A 20081-nucleotide genomic window follows, 5' to 3' on the forward strand; every position below is an offset into this window, starting at 1 on the left:
GGAAACACCAGAGCAGGGGGGAAATGAGGGGGGAACACCAGAGCAGGGGAATGAGAGGGGAAACACCAGAGCAGGGGGAATGAGAGGGGGAAACACCAGAGCAGGGGGAATGAGAGGGGAAACGCCAGAGCAGGAGGAATGACAGGGGAAACGCCAGAGCAGGGGGAATGAGAGGGGAAACGCCAGAGCAGGGGGAATGAGAGGGGGGAAACACCAGAGCAGGGGGAATGAGAGGGGAAACGCCAGAGCAGGGGGAATGAGAGGGGAAACGCCAGAGCAGGAGGAATGAGAGGGGAAACACCAGAGCAAGGGGAATGAGAGGGGAAACACCAGAGCAGGGGGAATGAGAGGGGGAAACGCCAGAGCAGGAGGAATGAGAGGGGGAAACGCCAGAGCAGGGGGGAATGAGAGGGGGGAACACCAGAGCAGGGGGAATGAGAGGGGGGAACACCAGAGCAGGGGGAATGAGAGGGGGAAACGCCAGAGCAGGAGGAATGAGAGGGGAAACGCCAGAGCAGGGGGAATGAGAGGGGGAAACACCAGAGCAGGGGGAATGAGAGGGGGAAACACTACAGCAGGGGGAATAAGAGGGGGGAAACACCAGAGCAGGGGGAATGAGAGGGGGAAACACCAGAGCAGGGGGAATGAGAGGGGGAAACACTACAGCAGGGGGAATAAGAGGGGGGAAACACCAGAGCAGGGGGAATGAGAGGGGGAAACGCCAGAGCAGGGGGAATGAGAGGGGGAAACGCCAGAGCAGGGGGAATGAGAGGGGAAACGCCAGAGCAGGAGGAATGACAGGGGGAAACACCAGAGCAAGGGGAATGAGAGGGGGAAACACTACAGCAGGGGGAATAAGAGGGGGGGAAACACCAGAGCAGGGGGAATGAGAGGGGAAACGCCAGAGCAGGGGGAATGAGAGGGGAAACGCCAGAGCAGGGGGGAATGAGAGGGGAAACGCCAGAGCAGGGGGAATGAGAGGGGAAACGCCAGAGCAGGGGGAATGAGAGGGGAAACGCCAGAGCAGGGGGGAATGAGAGGGGAAACACCAGAGCAGGGGGAATGAGAGGGGAAACACTACAGCAGGGGGAATGAGAGGGGGAAACGCCAGAGCAGGAGGAATGAGAGGGAAAACGCCAGAGCAGGGGGAATGAGAGGGAGAAACACCAGAGCAGGGGGAATGAGACGGGAAAACGCCAGAGCAGGGGGAATGAGAGGGGGAAACACCAGAGCAGGAGGAATGACAGGGGGAAACACCAGAGCAGGAGGAATGAGAGGGGGGAAACACCAGAGCAGGGGGAATGAGAGGGGAAACACCAGAGCAGGGGGAATGAGAGGGAGAAACACCAGAGCAGGGGGAATGAGAGGGGAAACGCCAGAGCAGGGGGAATGAGAGGGGGAAACACCAGAGCAGGGGGAATGAGAGGGGGAAACACCAGAGCAGGGGGAATGAGAGGGAGAAACACCAGAGCAGGGGGAATGAGAGGGGGGGAAAACACCAGAGCAGGAGGAATGAGAGGGGGGGAAAACACCAGAGCAGGGGGGAATGAGAGGGGGGAAACACCAGAGCAGGGGGAATGAGAGGGGAAACACCAGAGCAGGGGGAATGAGAGGGGAAACACCAGAGCAGGGGGGAATGAGAGGGGGAAACACCAGAGCAGGGGGAATAAGAGGGGGAAACACCAGAGTAGAGGGAATAGGGGGGGGAAACACCAGAGCAGGAGGAATGAGAGGGGGGGAAACACCAGAGCAGGGGAATGAAAGGGGGGAAACACCAGAGCAGGGGGAATGAGAGGGAAAACAACAGAGCAGGGGAATGAGAGGGGAAACGCCAGAGCAGGGGAATGAGAGGGAAAACACCAGAGCAGGAGGAATGAAAGGGGGGGAAACACCAGAGCAGGGGGAATGAGAGGGGAAACGCCAGAGCAGGGGGGGAATGAGAGGGAAAACACCAGAGCAGGGGGAATGAGAGGGGAAACACCAGAGCAGGGGGGAATGAGAGGGGAAACACCAGAGCAGGGGGAATGAGAGGGGAAACGCCAGAGCAGGGGGAATGAGAGGGGAAACACCAGAGCAGGGGGAATGAGAGGGGGAAACACCAGAGCAGGGGGAATGAGAGGGGGAAACACCAGAGCAGGGGGAATGAGAGGGGGAACACCAGAGCAGGGGGAATGAGAGGGGGAAACACTAGAGCAAGGGGAATGAGAGGGGGAAACACTAACAAAGCTAAACTTGAAACTTGACGATATAACACATTATTACACAGTTATATTACATATCTGCTTCCTGCTGCCTGTTAGCCAATCAGAGAGAGAGGTGTCACCTGTTAGCCAATCAGAGAGAGAGGTGTCACCTGTTAGCCAATCAGAGAGAGAGGTGTCACCTGTTAGCCAATCAGAGAGAGAGGTGTCACCTGTTTGCCAATCAGAGAGAGAGGTGTCACCTGTTTGCCAATCAGAGAGAGAGGTGTCACCTGTTTGCCAATCGGAGAGAGAGGTGTCACCTGTTTGCCAATCGGAGAGAGAGGTGTCACGTGTTAGCCAATCAGAGAGAGAGGTGTCACCTGTTAGCCAATCAGAGAGAGAGGTGTCACCTGTTTGCCAATCGGAGAGAGATGTGTCACCTGTTTGCCAATCAGAGAGAGAGGTGTCACGTGTTAGCCAATCAGAGAGAGAGGTGTCACCTGTTAGCCAATCGGAGAGAGAGGTGTCACGTGTTAGCCAATCAGAGAGAGAGGTGTCACCTGTTAGCCAATCAGAGAGAGAGGTGTCACCTGTTAGCCAATCAGAGAGAGATGTGTCTCGTGTTTGCCAATCAGAGAGAGAGGTGTCACCTGTTAGCCAATCAGAGAGAGAGGTGTCACCTGTTTGCCAATCAGAGAGAGAGGTGTCACCTGTTTGCCAATCAGAGAGAGAGGTGTCACCTGTTTGCCAATCAGAGAGAGGTGTCACCTGTTTGCCAATCAGAGAGAGAGGTGTCACCTGTTTGCCAATCGGAGAGAGAGGTGTCACCTGTTTGCCAATCGGAGAGAGAGGTGTCACCTGTTCGGAGCCAATCGGAGAGAGAGGTGTCACCTGTTTGCCAATCAGAGAGAGAGGTGTCACCTGTTAGCCAATCAGAGAGAGAGGTGTCACGTGTTTGCCAATCAGAGAGAGAGGTGTCACGTGTTAGCCAATCAGAGAGAGAGGTGTCACCTGTTAGCCAATCAGAGAGAGAGGTGTCACCTGTTAGCCAATCGGAGAAAGAGGTGTCACCTGTTAGCCAATCGGAGAGAGAGGTGTCACGTGTTAGCCAATCAGAGAGAGAGGTGTCACCTGTTAGCCAATCAGAGAGAGATGTGTCACCTGTTTGCCAATCAGAGAGAGAGGTGTCACCTGTTAGCCAATCAGAGAGAGAGGTGTCACGTGTTAGCCAATCGGAGAGAGAGGTGTCACGTGTTAGCCAATCAGAGAGAGAGGTGTCTCGTGTTAGCCAATCAGAGAGAGAGGTGTCTCGTGTTAGCCAATCAGAGAGAGAGGTGTCACCTGTTAGCCAATCGGAGAGAGAGGTGTCACCTGTTAGCCAATCGGAGAGAGAGGTGTCACCTGTTAGCCAATCGGAGAGAGAGGTGTCACCTGTTAGCCAATCGGAGAGAGAGGTGTCACCTGTTAGCCAATCGGAGAGAGAGGTGTCACCTGTTAGCCAATCAGAGAGAGAGGTGTCACCTGTTAGCCAATCAGAGAGAGAGGTGTCACGTGTTAGCCAATCAGAGAGAGAGGTGTCACGTGTTTGCCAATCAGAGAGAGAGGTGTCACGTGTTAGCCAATCAGAGAGAGAGGTGTCACCTGTTAGCCAATCGGAGAGAGAGGTGTCACCTGTTAGCCAATCGGAGAAAGAGGTGTCACCTGTTAGCCAATCGGAGAGAGAGGTGTCACCTGTTAGCCAATCGGAGAGAGAGGTGTCACCTGTTAGCCAATCAGAGAGAGATGTGTCACCTGTTTGCCAATCAGAGAGAGAGGTGTCACCTGTTAGCCAATCAGAGAGAGAGGTGTCACCTGTTAGCCAATCGGAGAGAGAGGTGTCACGTGTTAGCCAATCAGAGAGAGAGGTGTCACGTGTTAGCCAATCAGAGAGAGGTGTCTCGTGTTAGCCAATCAGAGAGAGAGGTGTCACCTGTTAGCCAATCGGAGAGAGAGGTGTCACCTGTTAGCCAATCGGAGAGAGAGGTGTCACCTGTTAGCCAATCGGAGAGAGAGGTGTCACCTGTTAGCCAATCGGAGAGAGAGGTGTCACCTGTTAGCCAATCAGAGAGAGATGTGTCACCTGTTTGCCAATCAGAGAGAGAGGTGTCACCTGTTAGCCAATCGGAGAGAGAGGTGTCACGTGTTTGCCAATCAGAGAGAGAGGTGTCACGTGTTTGCCAATCAGAGAGAGAGGTGTCACGTGTTAGCCAATCAGAGAGAGAGGTGTCACAAGTTAGCCAATCAGAGAGAGATGTGTCTCGTGTTTGCCAATCAGAGAGAGAAGTGTCTCGAGTTAGCCAATCAGAGAGAGAGGTGTCACCTGTTAGCCAATCAGAGAGAGATGTGTCTCGTGTTTGCCAATCAGAGAGAGAGGTGTCTCGTGTTAGCCAATCAGAGAGAGAGGTGTCACCTGTTAGCCAATCAGAGAGAGAGGTGTCACCTGTTAGCCAATCAGAGAGAGAGGTGTCACCTGTTAGCCAATCAGAGAGAGAGGTGTCACCTCTTAGCCAATCAGAGAGAGAGGTGTCACCTGGCAGAAGTGGACGGCCCTCCAGGGGTTTCCGCAGGCGTCCGTCTCCGGAGAGAACGCCATCAGACCCAAAACACCAGGAACCACCGCCAGGAGGGCGCCATGGCTGCTGGACACGGCCGGTACCGAGGTCTGCCACACACACACACACACACACATAGTCAACATGGACACACACACACACACACACACACACACACACAGTCAACATGGACACACACACACATACACACAGACAGACAGACAGACACACACAGACACACACACACACACCCACAGACAGACACACAGACACACACACACACACACACACACACACAAATACACACAGACAGAGACACACACACACACACACACACAGACAGACACACACACACACACACACACACACACCCACAGACAGACACACACACACACACACACACAGACAGACACACACACACACAGACACACACACACACACACACCCACAGACAGACACACACACACACACACACACACACACACACAAATACACACAGACAGACAGACAGACACACACACACACACAGACAGACACACACACACACACAAATACAAACACAGACACACACACACACACCCACAGACAGACACACACACACACACACACACCATATAAAACACCTGCACCTGTTAAAATGTTTCCTCACTAAAGCTTCTCCATCATATAAAAGTTCAGAATCTGTAATATTGATTACGTAAGGGTTAATGCCCTAATTAATACCTGACAATGGACACCTCGTCGGGCATTAACCCTCTTATACCATGGTCACTTGCCAAAATAACATATTTTTAAAACATTAGTTCATATTTTAATTAGTTTTACAATCGACATCTAAAGTTTATCCAAACAATAACTCCGTTTCCCTGGTTACGCCTGACGGTTTGACTAATACCTGGAACAATCATTCCGATCCATCAGGTTCTTATGCAATGCAAACGTTGTTCTCTCCACCAGGAAATAGGAAGGACCTTAGATACGACTTGCCTCCCTTAGCAACCGGAGATATTTATATAGTCAGCTCAGCTGATAGAACCCAGGCACGGCGTTAAGGGTGGGCCTAGGCCCGTCAGGCCCACCCTTAACGCTGTGCCTGGGTGCTTTTCAACCGGCCCACCCAAAACATTTCCTCAAAAAACATTAATTAATTAATATATTATAATTTGGTGAAGAATTATTAAAATCGGCAAATAATCTCATAATTTGTGCTAAAATTGTCTAAATGTTTGGTTTTCAAAAACAATTTAAAAAAACTGGTCATGTCTATTTTTATGTTTCTGTGCAAGTTCAGCAGACAGTGAGGTTCGGATCGGATGTAGCTTGTAGGTATGCTAGGCTAGGCTAGGCTAGGTTTTTTCCCTCATGGTTTTCTCTTGTTATGGCCAATAATGCTTTAGGGCTTGTTAATGCGATTTATTTATTTTTGTTAAACATGTTTTTAACATGAATCATCCCACTAAAGTAAGGAAATAACTTGAGTCTTGTTTTTCATGACAGATGACGTCAATGAACACGTTCTGTGGCCGAGTATTGATTGAAACTGTCGGGCAGTGTTTGTGATTTGTATATTGTTGAAAACTTAAAACCGTTTTCGGCCTCATGTCATACGAGCAGAACTAAACTATGATTTGGGGAAATATTAGATTCCTGACCACGTTTACAGCCTATAGGCCTGAGGTTAGGAGAGATGCGCTATAGCACAGCCAGGTATGGTGCGTAAAACTGTTGTCTGTCTGTCAGAGGAGGTCATTTCTGGAACACCATCCCAACGAACATTAGAGAATGTCCAACTTATTGCACATTTAAAAAGCACTTTAAACTATTTCTTAAAAGTTCCCAGTTATGTCATCATTTTGACTCATTTTACTGATGTAATCAGGGGCGATTCTAGGATCTGACCTTTGGGGGTGCTCAGCCCCTAATGAAAAGTTGATGTTGATGAGTTTGGGGGCATGCTCCCGTAAGATTTTTTTTTGTTTTAAACCCTTAAATCATGACTTGTGAGTTTTGGGGAAAGAAATAGACAGATTGAGACATGCAATTATGACAAACTATCAATAGATTTAAGGCATCTGCTGTGAAAAAAGATGGAAACTACAAAGCATGATTATTGCAGCACACATACCCAGGGGTGTTGGACTGGGGGGGGGGGGGGGGGGACTGAGTGCCCAGGGCCCTCATGTGAGGAGGGCCCAAAAATATGCTAGAATTCATAGCTTTGGCTGCAGGGAGGGGCCCATAGAAAATGCCTTTCACAGGGCACAGAATTTGGAGCTACACCCCTGCACATACCTTAAATGGTAAAATAAGCCTTAACATATTTTTAGACAAGATTATTCATGTTATTTTCTGCTGTTGATTTTCAACTTTTTCATCTAATCTAATAATGCCTCTGAACCAGATGGAGAAAACACAACATCTCTTTTTCTTAAGAGCCTAGTCCTCCATGAAATGCATATGTAAATATAATGTGAATGGAATGTTTTAAGTGTTTTTGCCCGTATAATATATGTCCACTTTCTCACCTGGTTCTTCCAGGTCCCTCTCTTTGTCCACTCTCTCTCCATCCTCCTCTCTCTCCCTCTATCTCCTTCCCTCCGTCCTATCACTGACAATCACATACAAAACATTTTGTAATCAACTAGAAAATAATCTTCAAATAAAAGAGAAAATAAAACACAGTAGTCCTACTATATACATGTCTTATAGGCTACCTAGCCATTTTCTCCCCTTGTTCATCTTGCTCTCTCTGCCCTTCTCCCTCTCTATTCTCCTCGCTCCTTTGTGTTGTCAACCAGAAGGCAAATGTAATCAACTAATCAACAGAGAATGCATTGTGTAGGCTACCAAAGTAGAGCTGATGAAGGTCCTGCTACTCCCGAAAACATGTCTTTTCGCTTTTTTCTTTTATTTGAGCCGCTTGGGTAATTTTTTTTTTTTCATTTTGGCGTTTAGACCATTGACATAACAGAAAGGTTTAGACCGTTTAGACTCGTCTTTCTCCGTCTCCGTGTACTTCCCATTTCTCCTGTCACCGTTTGTTTATCTTTGGCGGCGCACTGTGGGACGGACTAGTCCATTTCATTGTGAAAGTAGGGGGGGCTGACCTCTCTCAGCAAGCAGGGCACCTGCAGCTGCTGGGGGCGCTGATCTGCCAATTCCCCACACAGTGAAATGATAGAAAACAGAAAAACGCTTCGCAGCACAGAGGATTATTTATATATTTTTTAAGTTAAGTGGCTGCCCGGTTCGCCCGTGCCAAAAACCGCCACTACTTTGAGCACTAAACGATCTCACATTATCACAATAAGGACTTTATTTTCAGGGGTGCTGAGATGATATTTAGGGGTGCTTCAGCACCCCTAAAAATAGCCTAGCGACGCCTATGGATGTAATGTAATCTATCTGAATGTGTAATAATGTGTTCCTTGTTTGATATTGTATATTGTCATATTCTTTTGCTTTGCATTATCTTGCATGTTGTTGTTTTCCTGCCTCGGGACTACAGGTAAAAATTAGCATTTATGCTATAACCTGGCTCATTTACAGTCCGTACAGAAATGTTAGATTGTTCATTAATGTGCACTGTCCCGAATAAATAAATAAATAAATAATGGAGAGTCCAAAGCGCTCTCAGAACCGGAGCGATCGCGGATAGGTCCGTCCTTTGCACCGAAACTTTTTACGATGCAACAACATATAAATAGGATCAAGCTATTACAATCTTTATTATGTAAGCACATGTAATAGTGTAGCGACCCTGCAGGACTAATATGGGAGAGATTCGGGGGGGTGGGGGGGGGGGGGTGTTCATTGGGGAAGGATGTTGCCCTAGTTCAGCTGATTGGTCAGGTTGGTGAGGAGGCGGGAAGGTAGGGGGAAGATTTTAGGAGAGGAAGGTAGCTAACGAGGTAATCGGGGCCAGCAGCTCTTTTTGTTGTTTTCGTGCACTCGTCCAACCCAGTTATTAGCCCGTGTTCGAGGGTAATAAAGCCCGGTCCATCCGGTTAAACTTCGGCCACTGTCTCCTCGTCATTCAGCTACCTAGCCAGCCGCGCGGCAGAGCCGTAACGCTACAATATAAATGATATAACAGTATATTAGACAGTCGTTTTTATTAGGTTAAAAAGGGATTTGATAACGTTTTTAATTTAAGGCCCACCCACAATTGGTCTGGCCCATCCAAAACTGGAATCCTGGCGCCGTGCCTGATAGAAGCCTTCAGTTTAGCTACGAGCCAGAAAGCTAACGCTATGCTAGCAAGATCCAAAGTCAATCACATTGTGTACAGTTGGCAATCAGTAAAAGATAATTTGACAGTATGTTGAACAACAAGACAAGATACTGTAGCTATCCAGCCATGTCATTGTCCCCAAAACAACATAAAGACTTTTACGAAGAATTTTGATCTGCGATGTGTAACGTTACCGTCGGGTGCAGCGGCGCAGCCTGAAGCAGCGAGCTGAACGGCGAACGGGACGTGAGATAACGTTATTCTCTGTGAAACAAAGCCAGTCCAGAGGGCCAATATAATATAATATATAACTTATAGTAGAACTCACTTCCTGCAGCCTGTGTGTGTTAGCTCCATCCTGTGGTGTTCAGAGGACGATTTGGAAATAATAAATCCACATTTCCTTATTGATTTAATGTAGCGCATTCATTTAGAACAGTAAACAGACAGTTTCACCGAACTCCTTTAGTAGGTGTCCTATATCACTCTTTAATGGACACCCTGCAGCCAATCAGAATCGAGTATTCACCCAGACCATGGTATAAATTCCATGTAATTCAGCTGACCCTTTTATGCAAGGCAACTTACAACTGTTATCTATGTCAGAGGTCACACACCTCTGGAGCAACTAGGGGTTAAGTGCCTTGCTCAGGGACACATTGGTTGATGTAACGCAGGGGGAATCAAACCAGGTCTCCCACACCAAAGGCATGGGTCTGGCCATCACCACCCTGACAAGAAAATGTCACTTTATGAGGTTTTTTAACATTAATATGAATTCCCCCAGCCTGCCTATGGTCCCCCAGTGGCTAGAAATGGTGATAGATGTAAACCCATTGACATATATAAGAATGGACCAGTAGACCCAGTGTCTCTGGACGGAGGCCAGTGAAGGATATTAGAAGTCACTTTTCCGGTGATCTCTTTGCTTTACTGAGCAGCCTCCAACTGACAGAGACAACGTAGATGTGACGTGAGCAACGTGTCTGAAAGTGTGAAGTCTTCTGGTAGCTGTGCCGAGAGAAATCTCAATCATTCCCAATCTCACAGAGACGGAGAGCGTAGGTATATGTAAGGAGATAACATAGACACAGGCTAATTACTGATCACTAACATGCTAGTTAACATTAGTAATTAAACCTAAACAGATAATGGAAGTCCAAACTGCCTGTGAGCTTCTCCTGTACTATACGGTAATTCCTCTACTGTGTGACAGTAAGTCTCGTGGTTATGACCCAATCGTTAGCCTATTGTTATAAAAGCGTCTGCTACGGAGCCATAACGTGAGCTACAAGGTAATGGAGCCTTTTATACATTGTCGTGTTTCTTTAGAAATAAACAACGGACAAATGGACTCTTTAAACGCTTCAGATGTAAAGTTATTTGCTGTCAAAGTGACGTCAGAATGAATGGGAGTCAATGGGATGCTAACGGGAGGTGATGGCTTTGTAGCAACAAAATGGCGCCATCGGAGGTTCGAGTTCTGAAGCGAAGCTGACCCCCCCCTTGTGTAAACCGAGCCCTGGGTATCTTGCTCTGCCTTTGAGAAAATGAAAGCTCAGATGAGCCAATCAGGACTCTTCTCCTTATGAGGTCATAAGGAAAAAGGTTACCTCCCCTTTCTCTGCTTTGCCCACCCAGAGAATTTGGCCCACCATGAGAGAGAGAGACATCATGGCTTTCAAACAAGCAAAGTGGCAGTTGGTCAAGACCACCCCCCCCCGCCCCCCTCTCTCCTCCTCAATAGCTACAGACACAGAAATGGCACATCCTAAGGAAAGCTCATTGTGGGACTGGCTCTAGTGGCTGTAATTCTGCACAAAGGCTGAATTTCAGGAAAGAGACTTCAGATACAGTATTAGGGGACCACTAAGGTCTATATAAAAGAGACTTCAGATACAGTATTAGGGGACCACTAAGGTCTATATAAAAGAGACTTCAGATACAGTATTAGGGAACCACTAAGGTCTATATAAAAGAGACTTCAGATACAGTATTAGGGGACCACTAAGGTCTATATTAAAGAGACTTCAGATACAGTATTAGGGGACCACTAAGGTCTATATAAAAGAGACTTCAGATACAGTATTAGGGGACCACTAAGGTCTATATAAAAGAGACTTCAGATACAGTATTAGGGGACCACTAAGGTCTATATAAAAGAGACTTCAGATACAGTATTAGGGAACCACTAAGGTCTATATAAAAGAGACTTCAGATACAGTATTAGGGGACCACTAAGGTCTATATTAAAGAGACTTCAGATACAGTATTAGGGGACCACTAAGGTCTATATAAAAGAGACTTCAGATACAGTATTAGGGGACCACTAAGGTCTATATAAAAGCATCCAAAGAGCATCGTGTCATGGGACCTTTAACTTCTGCAGTCCTCCAGAGTACCCCTAGGGGGACACGAACCCCCATTTCAGAAACACTGACCTAAACATTACAGACCTGCACACAGCATCAGCGCAGTTGTGGCTAGAAGGGATACAGCAAAATGACCCTAAATCTAGGCATAAAATGCTAATATAACTGTGATGCTTTCACCCAGGAAACTAAACTGCTATGTAATAACTGACCTTAAAGTGGAAGGTGGAGGAGTAATCCTTCATCCCGGCCACCTGCATCACAGACAGCATGCTGCGCGTCGCCACCGGCGACAGCACCTGGTCACCTGACAGAGGACAGAGGCCGCCATTGGCCAGCGAGGCCGCCATGACGGCGCCAGATTCACAGGTGATCTCCGTGGAGGCGCACTGTCACACAGTACAGACAACATGTGAGGATACAAATATCATTTAAAAAAAAAAAGAATATTTATTAAATATCACAAAAAATATATAAAATATAAAAATGATGTTTTTGAATCCTTCAGATTTTTTATTATTGGCACGGAAACAATTATTTTATTTTATAAATAAATAAATATGGAAAAAAAGGGATTGGGATTGATGTGGAACATTTATTTGATTTATTAAACCTCCAAATTATTGTAAATTTGAGTCTTAAAAAAATAAATTAATTAAAATACCATGACATAATTCCAACATATTATTAGCAAATATAAATCCCCAGTGATGATAGGCTTACTGGGCTATAGGTAAGGGAGTCACTAAGAGATCAGCCCACAGATAGTTACTCCTAGATTCACTGTGCCACATGTGTAACATTAAAATATGATTCATAAAATCATGCCAACAATTAATATTTTAATAGCTTATGAAAAAAGGGGTTATGTAAGAAGGCTTTAGGTTACCCTAACAGTTATTGTAGGCCCAGTTTAATATGCAACTTAATTTGATACAATATGTAGTAGGGGGTCCCTGCCATAGCTCACTTTCAGTTAAGGGGTCCTTGGCTTAAACAACGTTGAAGACCCCTGCATTAAGCAAATATTTTTCGGTGAAAAAATTGAAAAGGAGAGAAGTTTTAACTGCTCAGACACCCTTAAAATGCAAAATCCCCCAAAGTTGTCCCAGACCCATTACGCTTAGGATAGTGTTCATAACCTCATACTCCAGTTATTCATAATTTATCACATTTTTTGCACATTTATTTTTTTAATCTAAGTTTTTTTGTGTGATTTTATTTGAATTTATTTACGTCGTATAATCTTTTTTCTATTTTAGTCGGTTTTGCCCTTTTAACTCTTTTTAATTGACTCAAAGAGCCTGCACAGTACTCCCTACGTGCCTGGACCTGGACTTGGTTTGGTGTTTTGATTTATTTGCACAAATGGCAAATAAAAATCTTGAATCTTGAAAGAAAAATTGAAAGTTTGAGCAAAAAGTAGCAACAAATAGTGAAGCAGTTGTTTGACAGAATGCTGATAGCCTCTAAACCAGAGGGCCTAATTTACTAACACTAGCGCAGTTTGCGCTGCGTCTGTTTATGCGAGTTCGGTAATAGCGCACACAGTGATGCCACGTAACGCGTGATTAGAGATTAGAGTAACGAGTTGTTACTCTAATCCGAGCACTTTTTTCAGTAACGAGTAATCTAACACGTTACTATTTCCAAGCCAGTAATCAGATTAAAGTTACTTATCCAAGTCACTAATCACACTCTTTCCACAGTAACGTTTGGTTATATGTTGATGTATCATTATTCCCTGTTATTTATTATGTTGTAATTGTAGGCTCTGTGTGTGTTTTTTTTTTTTTTTTTTTGTGTGTAATGTTTTGTTTATTATGTTTGTATGTCTGTCATGTTATTTTTGTTGTATTTTGTTTAGGACCCCCTCGAAAACGAGATGGTACACCTCAAGGGGTTATCCTAATAAAAGAATTTCAACACTATGCGTTACTATTTGTCATTTTCCTTTAGTAAAAATATATATTTTAGCTTTTCTTCTTGAGTCTTCGGGGAGTGAAGTCACGTATGTGGACAAGTCACGTTTTCAGCGTGAGGACAGGTCACGTGTACCACGCAGGGACACAAACGTAAACAACAATGGAGGGAGGAGAGAGATGGAAACACAGTCACTATTTAGTCAGCTAGAGACGGCAGCATTAAGGTCGGTTGTTCACTCTGTGCTGGTGGCGACTACGTCACATCTGAAGAACCATTTGGAGTCTCAGCGCTACAGAGCAAGTCCCAGCAGGTGGTGGGAAGCAGAGAGCAGGAGGCCCCCCCACCACCCAAACAAGTAAAGCTGGACTTCAGTGATAAACCAGTAAGTGGGGGAGAGTTGAAGAAGTTGTTGGGTCAGTATGTATATGTGTATCCTACTGCTGGCCACGCCGAGCTGCCTCACAGTAAACCGGTTGTCATGGTTATGTTGAGGCTGTGGGGGGGGCGGGGGGGTTGTCGGCAGCTGCTGCATGTAACTAATAAAGTAACTTGTAATCTAACTTTGTTACTTTTAAAATCAAGTAATCTGTAAAGTAACTGAACTACTTTTAGATTAGATTAGATAATACTTCATTTATCCCACAATCGGGAAATTCACTTATTACAGCAGCAGTTTTTCCACAATAAAAACAAACCAACAAACAACCAAACAAACAAACAACAGACAATATACAAAAAAAAAATAAAAAGAAACAGTGAATGAATGTAAAGTGGCATTATATAAAAAGTATTTAAGTAAAGTGAGGTTGCCATTAGAGATGTTCCGATACCGATACCAGTATCGGTATGGACTCCGATACTGCCTAAAACGCTGGTATCAGTATCGGGAAGTACTGGAGTTTATGCACCGATCCGATACCACGTAATAAAGCCCTAAAGAAAATCTACGTTAAAGTAGATTATTTATGTTCTTCTTCCGTTAAAACTGACTGTCAAACTGGAGAATAAAAGAAAGTTCTACGACATTCATTGTTTGTGTTTGTTCTTGTTTCACAAAGATAGAAATCATATCACATCCATACAGGGATAGTAGTATACAGCTGTTAAAACATAATGAAATATATGACACTCTGGTATCAGATCGGTACTCGGTATCGGGCGATACACAAGTTTGGGTATCGGAATCGGTATCGGGAAGCAAAAAATGGTATCGGGCCATCTCTAGTTGCCATAGTGCAAAAGAAATACTGTAATGTAGGTAAGTAATTGACGTGAAATTATATTGAAAAATATGTAATTTGATAACAGCGAAAGTAATTAACCATAATATAAATTATATTTAAGTGTGACCATAATATAAATAATATTGAATATTGAATAATATTAAAATCAAGTAATCTGTAAAGTAACTAAGTAACTTTTTGAAGCGCACGCTATGCTTCCACATTTTGCGTAGTATTTATCAACCCTGACACCCATCAGCCAATCATTGTCTTTCTCCGCCCACTATACCGTAGATTGCGCTGTAGCGAAGCGGTACTGGTGCTGTGGTACGGCTGAGAGCACACGGAGATATTCCCACTGCTGATGCTAGGACTCAGATATATCGGTAATGTAGCGAGGAGTCTAACAGCTGCTGGAATGGGATGTGAACGCTGAGTCGGAGAGTCAATTGACCGATCGCAAAACCCCGCCCTCGAACAGTCCTCGTCCAATCCTAGCTCAGCAACTGTAACTAAGGAGAAGGACCCCCCCTCCAGTCAAACGTTGCGATTTCAGCAAGATGGTGAAACGATGCGCCTATGGCACCTGCAAGTCTGACACCAGGTACCCCAAAAGTTTAGAGGGAGGGGTTGTTTTGTTTCGCCTTCCCAAATGCCCAAGACCCAAGCGGAAAGATGCTGACAATGGATTAAGCGGTGTGGGAGACCCCACTCACAGCTAAATGCCTCGAAGATTAATAAGCATAGCTACATATGTCTGCTCCAAGGTAAGTAAAGCTAGCGAGCTAACTCATATCAATTATCAATAAGTAGTTTAAGTAGCTAATATAACAGCTACAATCTGTAAAACTGGACTTAAGTTAACAGTTGTGGTTCTATATAGCTTTATTATCGAAAGTAGTTAAAGTTAGAACATGAGATACTTTATTATTCTGTAGGACATTCAGGCAGCCTGATAGCTGTTAGCCTGTCAAGCACACGTTGCTATGGACACAGATAATTCAGCAAGAGGTTGAGGTCATTGAACACATCCCTCCGCTGAATATTGCAGCCCTTTCTGTCGTGCCCTGGAGGATATGTCTGCTGCATTACTGCAACACCAATCACTTATACCAACAGGTATGGAGCTCAGCCCAGCCATGGCTATGTGTCTGGTTCTCCATTGTTTGACGGGCGTAGTAACAGTAACTAGGGGGCGTGGCTTTTGCGAACGGTGAATTTCATCTTCGATTTCTTCCAGTAACTAATATTGCACGGCTGCTCGATCTGTAACGCTAAATGTAATGTTGTGTTCACTGACAAGGTGCGATTCTTGTGTTAAAAATATTTTCAGCCTCGCCTATGTCTTCGTCTTGCTCAGATTACTGTTGCCATTTCACCAGCGGCATGAAGGTCTACGAGGAAACTCGCTGGCGGCTGGTTTAGACCTGCTTTTAAGAGGCGGAGAATTTCCCCCGCAGAATAGAGACGCGCTCCTAGACTTAAATATTAAAAAAACATGTTATCTTTGTTTTGCTTGATTTGCTAAATTCTAGGATGGCTACGGAACCTTTTTGCTGACTTTTGTAGGGCTTTATGTCTACAAAAATGCGGAAAAGAGAGACAAATTCAAAAGAAAAGTGACAAAAACGTTTCAGAAAGCCACAAGAAATTGGTAAAAACTACAAAAATGATGAAAACAGCAACACAAATGTAGATGTATAAAGAAAATGCAAAATGCAGTTATATAGTCAAAGATATTTGACTTTTTCAATGAAACAAAAACATGTCAATAAACATTACATTACATCTTTGTAAATACCACGGAATATACAGTACAGGCCAAAAGTTTGGACACACCTTCTCATTCAATGCGTTTCCTTTTTATTTTCATGACTATTTACATTGTAGATTCTCACTGAAGGCATCAAAACTATGAATGAACACATATGGAATTATGTACTTAACAAAAAAGTGTGAAATAACTGAAAACATGTCTTATATTTTAGATTCTTCAAAGTAGCCACCCTTTGCTTTTTTTGATAACTCTGCAAACCCTTGGTGTTCTCTCAATGAGCTTCATGAGGTAGTCACCTGAAATGGTTTTACCTTCACAGGTGTGCTTTGTCAGGGTTAATTAGTGGAATTATTTCCCTTATTAATAAAAAAGCAAAGGGTGGCTACTTTGAAGAATCTAAAATATAAGACATGTTATCAGTTATTTCACACTTTTTTTGTTAAGTACATAATTCCATATGTGTTCATTCATAGTTTTGATGCCTTCAGTGAGAATCTACAATGTAAATAGTCATGAAAATAAAAAGGAAACGCATTGAATGAGAAGGTGTGTCCAAACTTTTGGCCTGTACTGTATAATTAGGCGCACTTTGCGCTTATCCTCCCACCTTTTTGGGTAGAACTCACACTTTCTCCACGACCCTCCCACGAACACATATTGAAAGCGCAACTTGTCTCTTCTCGCTCATGTGGAGGACAATCTGGGAAAGTTACGTCTGTCTTTGAGACAAATTAGCGCCTGGAAAACAGGCGCAAACGGCTTGATGAATCCAGCCCTGGCCGGACCGACAGGCGCTGCAATCTCTGGAAGAAAGTCCTTTGTCGACTCTACCGTGACATCCGTTAAAAGCGAGCAGACGCCGGTCCAATAGGAAACATGGACAGTTAAATAAATGGACACATCGACGCCGTAGACTTCGACGGAGGCCAGTGAAGGATATTAGAAGTCACTTTTCCGGTGATCTCTTGCTTTACTGAGCAGCCTCCAACTGACAGAGACAACGTAGATGTGACGTGAGCAACGTGTCTGAAAGTGTGAAGTCTTCTGGTAGCTGTGAGAGAGAAATCTCAATCATTCCCAATCTCACAGAGACGGAGAGTGTAGGTATATGTAAGGAGATAACATAGACACAGGCTAATTACTGATCACTAACATGCTAGTTAACATTAGTAATTACTGATCACTAACATGCTAGTTAATATTAGTAATTACTGATCACTAACATGCTAGTTAACATTAGTAATTACTGATCACCAACATGCTAGTTAACATTAGTAATTACTGATCACTAACATGCTAGTTAACATTAGTAATTACTGATCACCAACATGCTAGTTAACATTAGTAATTAAACCTAAACAGCTAATGGAAGTCCAAACTGCCTGTGAGCTTCTCCTGTACTATACGGTAATTCCTCTACTGTGTGACAGTAAGTCTCGTGGTTATGATCCAATCGTTAGCCTATTGTTATAAAAGCGTTCTGCTACGGAGCCATAACGTGAGCTACAAGGTAATGGAGCCTTTTATACGTTGTCGTGTTTCTTTAGAAATAAACAACGGAGAAATAGAGTCTTTAAACGCTTCAGATGTGAAGTTATTCTCTGTCAAAGTGACGTCAGAATGAATGGGAGTCAATGGGATGCTAACGGGAGGTGATGGCTTGGTAGCATCAGAGTCTCACCATAGGAGGTACACTTTCCGGATGCTCGCTTAACCCCCTTGGTAGGAAACAAGATGAGGGTTAGCTAGATTATTGATGATGGTTACAAGACAAAATGGTAAATGTTAACTCTGTGCTCTTGTACCCTTTTAAAGGAGGTGAGTGTGTCAGTGTCCTGTGTTTTACCTGCATCATTAGATCCAGAGCAGCACTAATGTCCACCTTCTCTGGGAAACACTGGAACGCAGAAAGTTAGTTAGAGAGGAGACGACGGCTAGCCAGGCTTACGAATATGAATGAATGAATGAATGGGTAGGGTCAGAAGCTTTACCTTATATCAGCCCCCTTCTCAAATTTTAAGATTAAAAAATTCTTTTCATTGGGCAAAAAAGATAAAATACATTATAGAAAAAAAACTAAAGAACATATACGTACACTTACCCAGATAACTTTCTACATACATGCATAAATACAGTGTGTTTGCATATGCATGCATACACTTACCTACATATATACATATATACATACATACATACACGCCTACATAATGTACATACATACATACATATATACATGCATACATACAGTGTGTTTGCATATGCATGCATACGCTTACTTACATATATATATACATACATATATGCCTACATATATACATACATAGTGTGTATGCATATGCATGCATACACTTACCTACATGTATACATATAAACATACATACACGCCTACATATATACATACATACATACAGTGTGTTTGCATATGCATGCATACACTTACCTACATAGAGTATATACATACATACATACATACACGCCAACATAAACCCATAAGGGTCAGTACTTATATACAGTACATTGCCACCATAAGGTGAATAATATTCTGAATATGTGTAAAGGATGTTTTACCTTTTTCTCCTGCAGATAGAAGGATAGAGCGTGGAGTCTGACACTGGCCTTCCTGCTGCTCTGATAGCTAAACAACACAACAACAACAAGAGAACTCACTTTACTGCCTCCACACAAACACAATGTACCTCAGATATAGACTCTCACATGTACATTTATATTCAAATAAATATCATGTTAATAATAAGAACAACATTGGATTTTTAAAGTGTTTTTGAAAGTCCTCAAAGCCGCTTTACAAAGAATACAAATAAAAACGAGCAATAAGCATTTAAATAAAGACACAAAGGCTTTAATCAGACAGTCTTTACTAGCCTGGTCCTACCAGACTCTGGTCCTACCAGACTCTGGTACACTAGCCTGGTCCTACCAGACTCTGGTCCTACCAGACTCTGGTCCTACCAGACTCTGGTACACTAGCCTGGTCCTACCAGACTCTGGTCCACTACCCTGGTCCTACCAGACTCTGGTACACTAGCCTGGTCCTACCAGACTCTGGTCCACTACCCTGGTCCTACCAGACTCTGGTACACTAGCCTGGTCCTACTCGCATCTTTCTCTGCCGCCATTACGGAACTACAACTCAAACTAGCGCACAACCTCAACGTCATCGTTCTCAGCTGATTAGACCGCCAAATATTTGCCCGGAGGAGCCAGGCTAGGCCTTTACATCCATGTAGAAAAATATGGAACATCATCCCTAGACTTAATCCTTTGTAATATAAGAGCCATAGTGTGACTGCAGGTCTGTTTGCAGAATCAGTACCTGGTGCAGTGTAAGTTGGCATGCTCCTTGTTGCAGAGCCTTCGGATGACGTTCAACACCTACAAACAGAAAAACAGCAGCCAGTTGAACTACTCAGTAACTACTCAGGTACTTTACTGCAGAACAAGTACTACTGTTAGCCTAACTTTAGATAATTACACAGCTAAAAGACCTAGTTTTGTAAGTGCGTTCACAAACGTTAGTTGACGTTTGGTTCTCTGGGAGTTTGTTCCTGAGACAGAAATAAATCAGTTGGAATAAAGTTAATTTTCTCCTGATGTGTCTGACACTGAAGTGCCATTTTAGTGTCAGAATGTTCTGGTAAGATATGTGGTTTTGGGAGGAATGGCTCCAAAACTTTACTTTGGTGAGTAACGGGGCGATGGTCTGTGTTCACGTTGACTTCTCCCCTTGGAATCGATACACGGTGGAGAAACCCAC

The 20081-nt window shown here is 44.2% G+C and overlaps 1 protein-coding gene across 1 annotated transcript in view; it reads right to left on the reverse strand.

Annotated features, from left to right (window-relative positions):
* Window positions 1-19699, reverse strand: part of LOC114552059 (glutaminase liver isoform, mitochondrial) — a gene marked incomplete at its 5' end in the record, with an annotated part of 27417 nt that extends 7718 nt beyond the window's left edge. Inside the window, 5 exons of the mRNA XM_028572762.1 lie at window positions 4753-4884; window positions 11593-11769; window positions 18153-18203; window positions 18875-18941; window positions 19641-19699. Coding sequence (XP_028428563.1) covers window positions 4753-4884; window positions 11593-11769; window positions 18153-18203; window positions 18875-18941; window positions 19641-19699 — 486 coding nt within the window. The remainder of the gene's footprint in view (window positions 1-4752; window positions 4885-11592; window positions 11770-18152; window positions 18204-18874; window positions 18942-19640) is intronic.
* Between the last annotated feature and the right edge of the window lie 382 nt (window positions 19700-20081).

Source organism: Perca flavescens, unplaced genomic scaffold (genome assembly GCF_004354835.1).
Source record: "Perca flavescens isolate YP-PL-M2 unplaced genomic scaffold, PFLA_1.0 EPR50_1.1_unplaced_scaf_62, whole genome shotgun sequence".
In the NCBI taxonomy this organism is placed as follows: domain Eukaryota; kingdom Metazoa; phylum Chordata; class Actinopteri; order Perciformes; family Percidae; genus Perca; species Perca flavescens.